General features: G+C 34.8%; 1 protein-coding gene across 13 annotated transcripts in view; it reads left to right on the top strand.

Moving 5' to 3' along the window:
* MYCBP2 (MYC binding protein 2) overlaps positions 1–12,675 on the top strand; it is a 290,113-nt gene that overhangs the window by 122,369 nt on the left and 155,069 nt on the right. For all 13 annotated transcript variants that reach the window (XM_073014412.1, XM_073014414.1, XM_073014413.1 and 10 more), the window contains 6 exons: positions 1,036–1,240; positions 1,875–2,028; positions 6,040–6,212; positions 7,070–7,195; positions 7,283–7,410; positions 12,360–12,451. In XM_073014412.1, the coding sequence (XP_072870513.1) occupies positions 1,036–1,240; positions 1,875–2,028; positions 6,040–6,212; positions 7,070–7,195; positions 7,283–7,410; positions 12,360–12,451 (878 nt within the window). The remainder of the gene's footprint in view (positions 1–1,035; positions 1,241–1,874; positions 2,029–6,039; positions 6,213–7,069; positions 7,196–7,282; positions 7,411–12,359; positions 12,452–12,675) is intronic.

The following is a 12,675-nucleotide window of genomic DNA, read 5'->3' as shown; positions in this document are numbered from 1 at the left end:
GAGCCACAGCACCTGGCCTCTGTTTACATTTTTATGCTCTCTTATTTTTCTTTGTCAAAAAATAAGGACAGATCTTAAAAGAGGGTGAGAAATAAATGTTGAATGTTTTGGCTGCTTCTCTAATCATGTGCTTGCCATGTTACCAGGGATTGAAGCTCAGTTACTTCCACAGTTAGTTTGTGGCTGTGTTTTCTCGCTGTGCTACCTGGTGGTTGGATGAGAATGTGACCAGAGTGTTCGCAGTGCTCCAGGCTCCCTTGTTCCAGAATGCTGTGGGGGGAGAGAGGTCCTGAGCCAGGGGTGGAGGAATGTCTACTGAGTCAGTGTCATCATTCTTTTATTCTTTTTCAGCTACAGGCTTACTAGTGAGAAACTTCCTATTACTTTTTAAATTAAACTCTTACCTGACCAGGTCCCTATAGACAGCCATACTTTTAAAGTGGTTAATAGTTATTTACTTAAAACATGATACCTTGCCATTGGTTGTGCTGTTTGTTTTAAAACATAAATGAAATAACTTAGGGACATACCATGTGAAAACAACATTACATATTTTTCTAATTGTATTCACAGTTGCAGTATTTATTTTGGTCTTTTTACTTGAATATTCTCTGGTTATATGAGTTCAATAGTGACTTTCTTTTATACTATCAACTTATGTCAAAGTGACTTTTTAAATGAATAATTTGGAATACTAATATTTTAACATATTGTATATATTTATCATACTTTTCATTTAAATGTAAGTGAAGACAAAGTATTTTGGAGATACTACTTGCGTGGAAAATATTTCAAACTTTTTTTTTTAAATAATGCACTTTATAAGACTTTCCAGGAATAATAGAAATTATTTTATTACTTTATACATGTTTGGTCCAAATTTCTTATATATTGAATTGATTTTAAAAACCCAAACTAACAATTGGTGAAAAATAAGGTTTCACAGAGTGATTTTTATCTACTGCCTCCTTAACTTTATGAAAATTAGATTGTTTACACAGCAGTATTGTTAATATGGTTTATTTAATCTTTTAGAAAGGACAACTGGGCAGACCAATTTTGGATGTGCCATATTGGAATGCAAAGCCAGCTCCCATGCCTAACATTGGATCAAAATATGGAAGAAAAGCTACTTGGATAGGTGCAAGTGGGGACCAGACTTTTTTACGAATTGATGAAGCACTTATTAATTCTCATGTACTTGCTACATCAGAAATTTTTGCCAGTAAACACATAATAGGTAATACCAAAAATAAACAAATGCCCCTTCCAAACTCGTCTTGATTGATAGTAAACGGTTTATCTTTCCCTATAATGAAATATACTTTTATAGCTTTTTGTTTTCTTTCTGGTCAAAGAAATTTAAATAAAGCCTGTAAATGTCTGTGTTCATGTGTCTGTGTGCTGAAAGAATGGAATAATTGGGAGATCTGGAAACCACAGTATTCGTGAGCTAGACAGTGGTAGAACTATAAACTAAATTCTAGTAGGATAAAATCCATATTGGAGTAAGAGATTTTTATGTATTGTTTCTTGCTAAATAAATGTTAGAAATTAATTTTTATGGGAGGTTATATAAATCAAACTTTGAAGTTTCACGAAGACCAATGTATCAATCTATACTGTGTCCATGATACTGTGAATAATTATATAATAGAGTCGTATAGCAAGAGATTAGGAGCATGTGTTGTGGATTTAGACATGTTGAGGTTTTACTCCTAATTCTCCCACTTAAAGATTTTTTAATTACTTAGCCTCTTTCATTCTCCGCTTATTCATCTGAGAATGAAGATAATATTACTTACTTTATGGGTTTTGGGGAATTAAAAAAGGTAATATATATTAAAATTATATATAAGTGTTTTTTTCTTAAGGCTTGGTACCTGCTTCTATATCAGAACCCCCTCCATTTAAATGCCTTCTGATAAACAAAGTGGATGGGAGTTGTAAAACTTTTAATGACTCAGAACAAGAGGATCTGCAAGGATTTGGTGTGTGTCTTGATCCTGTATATGATGTAATTTGGAGGTAAGCATCTCAGTTTATAAAACAGTAGTAAATAAGTTTTGATGCTGTTATACTCTTAAGGTAATATAAACTATATTTACAGGTGGACTTTTCACACATGAGTACTCTCCTGTTTATCTAATAACTGCAATTCTGTCTCAGTGATTCACAGGGACCTTTATAGTATAGCATAGTGGCTAAGAGCATGCATTTTGAGCAACACTACCTAGGTTATCCGAGCTCCACAACTTGCTTTTTGTGTCACCCTGGAGAAATTACTTTGACTGTGTGCCTCAGTTTTCTCATTTATGACATGGGGATGCTAGTACTACACAGTGCATAGTAGGTGCCATAGAAGTGTTTGCTATTATCATTATAATTATTAATTTTACTGTTGAGAGCTCTGTTGTTATTTTTAGTCTGTCATCAATCCTGTTTGTATTGTATATAATTCATTCTATTTTTTGTTCTCATAATTATTACTATGAGGAGGAAATTATGATAAAGACAATAAAGAACAAAGAAGATAATTGAGCTTGCCCTTTAGAAATGTGCATTAAAAAATACTCTTATTGGTAGAGAAATATACAGGATTATATGCACTCTGGGAATTATTAAAACGTAGAGATAAATAGGGCACAAAAGAGACTCAAGAATTGCATGTGTTTAAAATTTATTGTGGTGCTTTATATACAAAATGAATAAGTAAGTTACCCTTCTTAGGGTTTCTAGCTTTGGATACTAATAGGAGGTATACCCTGCCATCACCACAGTGTCCATTCAGGGCTGAGTACTTCTTTCCTTTTGCGGCTGGCCTTAGTGGACAAGATTCCAGTAAGTTGAAAGATTGAAGTGGTGTGAGTGAGGAGAGTGAGGAAACTTTTTCACTGTCTTTCTTCTTCTACCCATGCCTGCTTGCATTCTCATCAGACAGCCAAGTTCTGAGAGGCTACGTGGTAGCAATGGGATAGACTATCTCAAATGCCTTGCCAACTCCTTGGTAATTTTCTTCCTTGTTCCAAAATAGAGATTAATCATGAGGCTTGCATTCCGAGTGAAGAGACTGCTGCACTTCCCAGGTTGCTGGCCAGCTTACTCTCTTATTTGGGCATTTTATGAGAAGGCATAGTGGCCAGTATTGAGTTGAGTACATCTCAAATCAATTACATCTCCCTGGCAGCATCGTGCAGGGTAGATGAAATAACAAGAGACTATGGGTGAGTGGTCTTTTGTGATCATTCTTAGGCAGACATAAGGTATTAAGAACCAAAGTTAGAGTGGTCATAGTGGGATAGAATGGAGGGGATAGAGAGGAGAATAGATGTAAAGATAGAATTGGCTGCAGTAACTTACTGATTAGAAGTCAGTGTTCAAGAGACTTAGTTACCAAAGAGCAGGCTCTGGTTTGGACTTAGGTGTAAATTGATGTTTTATTGTTTTGTAGTTTTTACATGTTTTATTTTTAAAAGAAGTAAATTTGCATTAACAAAACAAAAATAAAAATTGACAGTATGGAATCTGTTTCTGGATGCGTTCACTAAGTTAGCAATAACAGTATAACTAAGTCTAATGGCAAAAACTTACTTGAAATAGAACCATTTCCCTGGGGTCTTAACAGAACTCTGAAGTATGATATTTAGCTGGTCGAATCTTGTCTTTTTCACTTATGGTGGTAGCAATGGGACAGATGATCTCAGATGCCTTGCCAGCTCCTTGATCAATTTCTCCATTGCTGGAAAACAAAGATTAAGAGATGTTTTGGTGAAACAGCTGAGAGGTATTTTTCTTTAAATCAGGATCAGAATTTCTGTTATCCTGACTTCTGACTGCTTTGTGTCTTTTGTGTTTTTCGGTGGGACACTTATACTTTACAATTATTGTATGCATTGCACATCCAATATTAGCTTACTTTGACTTTCCTTCTGGCCTGCATCGGCTTCCTTTTATATTCTTCAGGAGCAAACTTTGCCTGAGTAATTTGAAACATCTATAAAGAGCAGATAAATGTTAAGAACACCTATTTTATTTCCCACATACAAATTTACACAAATAATATGTGAATTTGTGTTATTTAAAAAAAAAAAAAAAAAAAAACAAAGCAAAAATACATACAGGAAAAAGGATGGTCATACTCTATATCTGTTTCTTTTCCAATACCAAATCCCACTAGCCTTCTCTGTGGATCACAAGTATGAAGTTTGATTTATATTGTCTGCCACCTTTTAAAATGCATGTATTTTTCTTTTTATGTAAATAAAGACATTCCTACTCTAAAAGTTAGATTTTTGCTCAGAAATAATTTAGAGATCTTTCCAAGTCAGTATTTAAAGAACAGCTTCATTATTAAAATTGTGGAATTCTATAGTCTGGATATACCAAGTATACTTAACTGTTTGCACATCAGTGAACATTTTAGATTTTTTTAATATTACAGTATTACCTACAATGCTACAGTGAACAAATACACAGGTATCTACATACAGAATTTTATACACATGTGGGAGTATTTCCGTAAGCTAGTTTTTACAATGTAGAATTGCTGAGTTAAAAGATAGGCTCACAGAATTGTAAAATGACTGAAGTAAGTCTCAATCACTTTAGAAGCTTATTTTGCCAAGGTTGAGAAGTTATCTGGGAAGAAAAGACAAGCCACAGACGATCTGTGCCCTGTACTTTTTCTGAAGAGGTTTGAGGGCTTCAGCATTTAAAGAGGAAAAGCGAGCAGGAGGAGAAAGGGAAAAGAAAAAATTAGAGGATGTGGTCACATTCTTGTAAGGTTTTGATTAGGCTTACTGAATCCACATGTTGCACATGAAAAGGAAGGGGTAGAGGAAACAGTGAATTTTGTATTTGGAGTTAAAGTAAACATAGAGTAGAGGAAGCAGTCAAATATGCATTCATCTGGAGCGGGTGGGGCTTGGTGGGGGGTGCAGATAATTTCTAGTCTCTTCTCATCCCTTACCATGAATTTTCCAGAACCAAAAAGAGAGTTGAATCCATGGATGTTAGAAACTATGTGTTTCCATTATTTACCATCAAGAGAGTTAGTGAAATTGTTGAATACTGAAGACCAAGGGAAAATCTTAAAAGCAACTAGAGAGAAAAGAATGATCACCTGAACAATGAGATCAAGACTTCCTAAAAGCAATAATGCAATAATATTAATGCTACTAATTATAGAAGCTACCATGATATAATTTATTTTCCTCCAAAGGCTATTTTAAGTGCTTTTGAAAAATAATTAAAAATTTTTTAATTGTGGTAAAAATACAATGTAAAATTTACCATCTTAATCATTTTGAAAGCCTGCAGTCAGTAGTGTTTAGTGTATTTATGTTATTGTGAAATAGATCATCAGAACTTTTTTTTCTCGGAAAACTGAGACTCTATATTTATTAAACAACAGCTTGCATCCCTCACTTCCCGACCCCTAAAAGAGGTTGGGAAGTGGAGATAGCTTTTTGAAGTTTTTGTTACAGAAGAGATAAGAGAAATGGGATGATGAGGATGTTTTGGGTTCCTAATAGTTTTTTATTGGTTTTTACTGTTTGTTCATATGGTGGAACATCCACATCCATTCTATCTGTGCTTCCTTTCTGTGGATAGCATTCCATGTCCTTGCCCATTTTTGCTATGGATTGATTGTTTCTAGCTCTTATACGTTGAGGATATTGTAGCTTTGTCTCACATGTACACTTCACATTTTTCTTCAACTTGTCCTTTGTCTTTAAACTGTTTTAATAGGGTATTTGTTGAGTTTCTTATTTATATGTATGTATCAAAACTTTAAGTATACAGTCAGTTGCTGTATTTTTTATGTATTATAATCTACATTACTGTTTTCAAATTATTTCATTTTTAGTGATGTAGTGTTTTTATATGTTTAGCTTAGATCCAGAAGATAATGAGCTATGTTTGTCCTCTTTGAGCTGACTATATTATTTATTCTCTTTGTATCATCAGTTATGTTTTAGGAATTTTTTTTAAAACAAAACCACATTGAGGTGCTGTAATTATTCTTTTTCTTTAAAGGTTTCGACCAAATACTAGAGAGCTGTGGTGTTACAATGCAGTGGTTGCTGATGCCAGGCTTCCCTCTGCAGCGGACATGCAGTCCAGATGTAGTATTCTAAGTCCTGAACTTGCCTTGCCAACAGGATCAAGGGCCCTCACTACCCGATCTCATGCAGCTTTGCACATTTTAGGTAGGGTTGCCATTTGATGTACCATTAATTCACATAAATGTGTGCTGTCCAGGGTTTTTTTTAGAGTATTTATATTTATATGTAATTCTGTCTTGTTTGTTAAATAATAATAATATACAAAGTAAGTTAAATCCTCTAAGAGGCGAATTCCACAGAAAACAATACCTGAGACCTGTACTAACACCATCAAAGATTTATGTATGCTCATTTGTTTAATTTTCCCAGAGGTAGACCCTTAAAAATAATGTTTTTGCTCAACTTGAATGTATAAACTTTTAAAGATATGATAAAATGTTTTTGCAGCATACTTATTTTGTAGCTGTAAACTTCATATCACTCTACATAACTGTGTGTTTTGTTGCTTTTAAAAATGATCCTTAAAAAGACTCATTTTAAGACTCCAGCGCTTGCAGTTGTGAAATCATATTCCTAAGTATAATTACTAGATCATAAATATAACTCTTTGTTTCTTTTTTCTCAAATTTCATTTTGGTTTCCATTGTAGACACCCAAAACTAGCATTGATTAAGGTTCTGTGACACTAATGTGTCTTCCTCAAGTAGTACTTTAAGAATCAAACTAATTTGGAGAGTTTCATAAAAGGAAGAACCTTGTAAGAATTCAAAGATTAAGTGATTTCAACTTTTCAGAGATCCAGTTTTCTGTAAAAGGTTGTCATATGGCATGTTTAAATACGATCGTTAATCAGACAAGGGAGAATTTGTGTTGGTTTTAAGCATTCTTCCATTAAATGAAGAAAATTATTTATTTTAATTTATCCCCTATAGCATTTAATGTCATCAATACCATAGGACATTTTGATTTCAAGGAATTAAATTTTGTTTATTTATTTTTAGGTTGTCTTGATACCTTGGCAGCTATGCAGGACTTAAAAATGGGTGTTGCAAGTACAGAGGAAGAGACTCAAGCAGTAATGAAGGTTTATTCTAAAGAAGATTATAGTGTGGTAAACAGGTTTGAAAGTATGTATACTTAGGTTTAGGAAATATTGTCTTACAACTGAAATATATATGGATCTTTTAAAACAGATTATGATTTATATATTCTAGGTCATGGAGGAGGCTGGGGTTATTCTGCTCATTCAGTAGAAGCTATACGTTTCAGTGCCGACACTGATATTTTACTTGGTGGTCTTGGTCTGTTTGGAGGTAGAGGAGAATATACTGCTAAAATTAAGGTAAAGTTCATCAACAGTGTTGCCCTTTTTTGTTTTAAGATAATGATTTGTACTTAATTTATTATTTTATTATTTAATGTCTCTTTTTTCCTTTTTAACTTGGTTTATTTTGTTGTTTTTAATGCTTCTTTTTTAAAAGGGATAGAGAAAACATTGCTAAAATCAAATACAGTAATACTACATTAGTAATTAATTGAAAATCAAAATTCTGTAAGAAGGGAAGAAATGAAAAGAAAATTATTTTTCAACAATTTACTACTGAAAAAAGGCTATATCTCAGTCCTTTGTATGGAACTTCTGCTGGCCTAGCAATACCAGCGCCTATTTATGTGGCTACTTTCTTATAGCCATTTTAATGACAGGAGGCACAACTGTTTAGGGACATTCTGATGTAGCTAAAAAGTTGTGAGCATTTTTAGTGCCAAATACTATGTAAACAGACATCTTCACCCAGGAGTGGAGACCAGGTATGAGTGAGAGATAGTGTTAGGGGAGGATTCCATCTGATAGGCAAACTAAAAATCATCGAGAGTCATATGTTCACTACACCTATTCGTGTCCAAAAGGGCCAACAATCATCCTAAACAAAGTATATGTTCATTCTTTGAATATCCACTAATAGCTTGAAGGTTCTGCTTCTCAAATTACCTGATTTTGTTCTAAAAGTGAAAGAAAAAACTAGTTTCTGCCTGGATTTCAATAGCAGGCTTCACAAAAAATCTCAATTAAATGTCATCTGTTCAGGAGGTATTTTCTTAGTTCTCGCAATAATATCTAAAAATGATACCAATATGTTAACAATCTTCTTCATAATGATGGTTTCCAAGGACATTCCCCATGGAGGCTCAACTAGAACTGATAAACTTAAATATTTGCTTATTTCTGGTTATAGTTGGAATACATACGCTAAAAAAGCAGATAATGTAAGAATGAATAAAGTAAAAATTTAAAGCTCCTGTAGGTATATGGAGTATAGTGATAGAATAATTATTAAGAACTCTTGTAGCACATGTATTTTGATAATAAGAAAAACAGTAGTTTGGCTCTTTTCAGTGCAGCTGCTTTAAGGTGGTTATTTTAGGATGTCTGGATTCATCCTCACGTTAGAGAAGCAACCTCAATGTGTTATGTCGTTCTACTTGACAACGTCTAATAAGCTCATCAAGCAACCTCAATGTGTTATGTCGTTCTACTTGACAACGTCTAATAAGCTCATCAGGAGGATGTATTTTTTCTAGCTCTAAGAGATTTTTTATTTTCGCAATAGTGAACAACATAGTGGACCTTATCTTCAAACACTGTGGTATGTAGAATTATAGAGGCCTTCCATATATGTTGTTTTTATATTGGCCTTATTTTTCTTTTTCAAACTCAAATTCTACCTCACTCCTCCTGTCCTCTGGAAATGATCTTGCCTTTTGTATTCAATTATCCAGTGAGTGGACTAAGGCTTTTCAACAGTAGTCAGTCTTTTTTCCCCCTCCCTTTACCTCTCTATAATGTATACATTTGTTAAGCCCTTCTTTATTTTTTTGTTTTGTTTTCATACCTCTAGTTGTTTCTTCTATCTCTTTGTAGGTTCATTCCCTTCCACCTGGCCACTGAATGTAGGAATTCCTCAAAGACCTAGCCCTAGGCCCTCTTTCTTCACATATTCTCTTATGTATTCTCTTTTAAGCCCAAAGTTTTAATAGGCATCATAATCCCCAAATTTGTATCTCCAATTCAGACTTCTTTGATGCATTTTCATGTAAATATGTTAAAGGCACATCAGTTATCAGTCATAATATCTCAACTGAATTCATGCTCTTCCACTGATCTTTCTCTCTCTCATGCTTAGTACCATCCTCCATATGCTTGATACATAGGCCAAAAACCTAGACATTTTTCTTGATAGGCCTCCTATATCTCTGTCTTCCCCACAAAAAAAAAAAAAAAAAAAACACTTCTACCACTACCCTAGACAAAGGTATTTGTCTTGGACTATCCCCCTAGCTAGTCTCTGTACATATTCTTTCTATACTTTCTGTCTCCATTCTCTCTCTCACCATTCCTACTTGAACCTACTCCAGTCAGATTTTTGCCCCCACCACTGACATTGCTGTTGTCAAGGACACTGATGACTTTCATATTGCTAAATTCGGTAGTCAAGCCTCAGCTCTCATCTTCCTAAACCAGTCAGCTGAATTTAACCCAATTGAGCTCTTCTTTGAAATACTTTCTTCCCTTGTCCCCAGGACACCACATTTCATTTTCCTTTTGTCCCACTGACTGCTTTTCTTAGTCTCCTGCTGGTTGCTCATCATCTTCCTGACCTGTAAATGTTGGAGTGCCAAGAACTCAGTTTTTGACATCTTTTAAAAATATTCTCTTCCTCATAGTGGTCTAGCGTCATGGACATTTATCTCTGATGACTTTTAAACTTACAGACCTCTTCTCTGACCTTTAAACCAATATGTACAACAGCCTATGCTGTGTCTCCACGTGACTGTCTGATAGGCATTTTGGAGGTAACGTATTCAGTACTGTGCTTCTGATGATCTGCCTAAACCTGCTATCCTCATGTTCTTCCCCATCCCAGGTAACTGATTCAGCATGGAGTTAACTTCATTCTTCTGTTTCCTCAGGCCAAAAATCTGGGAATCATCCTTGATTCCACTCTTTCTTTTACACACATCCCCTTGGCAGCAAATATTGTCGGTTCCACTTTCAAAATAAATCCAGAATCTAACCACTTCTGCAAACTGCCAGTGGTATCAGGTTGGGTCATGCCACAGCTATTCTCATCTGAATTATTACAATAGCCTCCCAACTTGTGTTCTGTGTCTGTCCTCACCCCATTTATTCTGTTCTCAGTATGGCAGAGTGATTCTCTTAAAATGTACAACAGATTGCGTCATTGTCTCTTCAGAATCCTGTAGTGTCTTCCTATGTTAAAATGAGAACCAAAGGCCTTAGAAGGACCTACAAAGTCCCCATCAGAACTGGCTGTCATCACCTCTCTGACCTTTTGTTCCACTAGTTGTTTGACTCTAATCTGATGACACCTGCCTGCTTATTGTTCCTCAGACATTCCAGGCACAGTCAAATCTCAGTACCTCTTCACTTGCTGTTTCCTCTTAACTACAGCTCTCTTCACTTCAGCACCTACATAGCCCACTTCCCCATCACCTTCAGAGCTTCATTCCCTGGTAAGCCTATTTGAAACTAAATTCAATTACCAACCATAGACTTACTCCCAATAGCCCCCAATTCTTTGTTCGTATTGTTTGCCCCTTTATGCCCAATTTCCAGAACTGTGCTTGGCATACAGTATGTGTTCAAAAATATTTGTTGAATGTAAATACAGGAGTCGGGTTAGGGATAAATTATTAAGAACCTTCATATCATGCTGTGGAGGAGATGAGAAACAAGGAATAATTTTTAGATTAAGAAAGTATTCTGATAAGATATTTTTATAAGGGTACTAAGAGTCATGAAACAATTGCAAAAATCCTCAACTTTGTGGAAAATGGGTTAGAAGAAGGAAAGAATGGAGATAAGACTAAATAGTTGTTGAAATATTCCAGCCAGCAATAGGGGATATTGTTGAATTGACAAGCTTTGGTACCAGTAAGAGAATAGATACAGTAATGGCAGAGAAATGAAAAAGGATTATTTCAGACTATTTTGTTTTAAGACAGAGTCTCTTTGGTAGCCCACACTGGAGTGCAGTGATGCCATCTTGGCTCACTGCATGCAGCCTCTGCCTCCTGGGTTCAAGCAGTTCTCCTGCCTCAGCTTCCGGAGTAGCTGGGACTACAGGCATGCGCCACCACACCCAGCTAATTTGTGTATTTTTAGTAGAGATGGGGTTTCACCATGTTGACCAGGCTGGTGTCAAACTCGTGACCTCATATGATCTGCCTGCCTCAGCCTCCCAAAGTGCTGGGATTACAGGCGTGAGCCACCAGGTCCGGCCTATTTCAGACTTTTTATCTAAGAGACTAGGTGAATGAAAGTACCATTAACCAGAACAGAGAAGGCAGGAGGAAGGTATAGAACTAGTAGGATGAGGGGAATCCAATGACTGTTGAGAGTAAGAGCTGAGCTGGAGAAATATTTCTAAGTCATTAGCATATAATTTTGCATTTTAATCTTTATCTGCCTCTCTTGCAATTAACCTGCCATAATTATCGAGAGGAAAGGCCTCTTCCTCATAATTCTTATTTTCACTTAATTTCATAACCTTTTTCTATTGGATATTTTTTCTGTTTTTTTTTTTCTTACCCAGAGGATCTTCCCCTCTTTTTTAAGAGTCATTTTTTTCATGCTTTTTATCTATCTTTTTCTCATGCCATATTACTTCGAATTATATTTTGTTACCTATCGTTTTTAAGGATTCTTGCATTGCTCTTCTCTCTGTGTAGCTAATATTTTTCTACCCTTTTTTATTTATTTATTTTTTTAAGAATTCTACAGTATTCACTGAATTTTTAAAAGTACTGTGAGATGGGAACTGTTAGCATCCACCCACCTTTTATGGATAAGGAAACTAGGTCCCAGGATCTCACAGCTAGTAAGTGATGAAGCTACCTCATTCTAAATGAGGTAGAATCTCACTTAGTGAGAAACTCACTTAGCTAAAATTTTTTGGTTGAGTACTCTCACCTTTTTCAGATGCTTATGTCATGTACAAAACTTGTATAGAACTATTTAGAGCATTTGATATAAATAGATAAATATATAAATTAGGAAAACAGAGATTAATGTAGGCCATAAAACCTTGTTTCTTATTTTAAATACATATATTTGTGTATTTCACATAATAATGTTAAAAAAGCAGGTACTCTGATTTTTACATTTGGTATGGTCCAACATACATTGATCATGCACAAAATTATGAACACACTGTTCATCAGATTTGTATAGCTGATTTATATAAATGATTATCTTTCTCCTTTCCTTAGCTGTTTGAATTGGGTCCTGATGGAGGAGACCATGAAACTGATGGTGACCTTCTTGCAGAGACTGATGTATTGGCTTATGACTGTGCTGCTAGGTAAATAATTTGTGCATTATTCACTGTAACTCTTACATACTTAATATTAAAAATTTATTATAAATGAATAAACATACTTTAAAAGGAAGTTTTAAATCTGCTATGAATATCAAATGCTTGAGAAATTAAATTATGTATTAAGCAATGTAAGTATTGCTTTCAAAAATGCTGAATTAAAACTAATAATACACTTCATAAATTTATTTCACAAGTTAATTCAATTG

This window comes from Chlorocebus sabaeus, chromosome 3 (genome assembly GCF_047675955.1).
Source record: "Chlorocebus sabaeus isolate Y175 chromosome 3, mChlSab1.0.hap1, whole genome shotgun sequence".
NCBI lineage: Eukaryota > Metazoa > Chordata > Mammalia > Primates > Cercopithecidae > Chlorocebus > Chlorocebus sabaeus.
The sequence above is the reverse complement of the archived record's forward strand: the minus strand, read 5'-3'. Positions and strand labels throughout refer to the sequence as shown.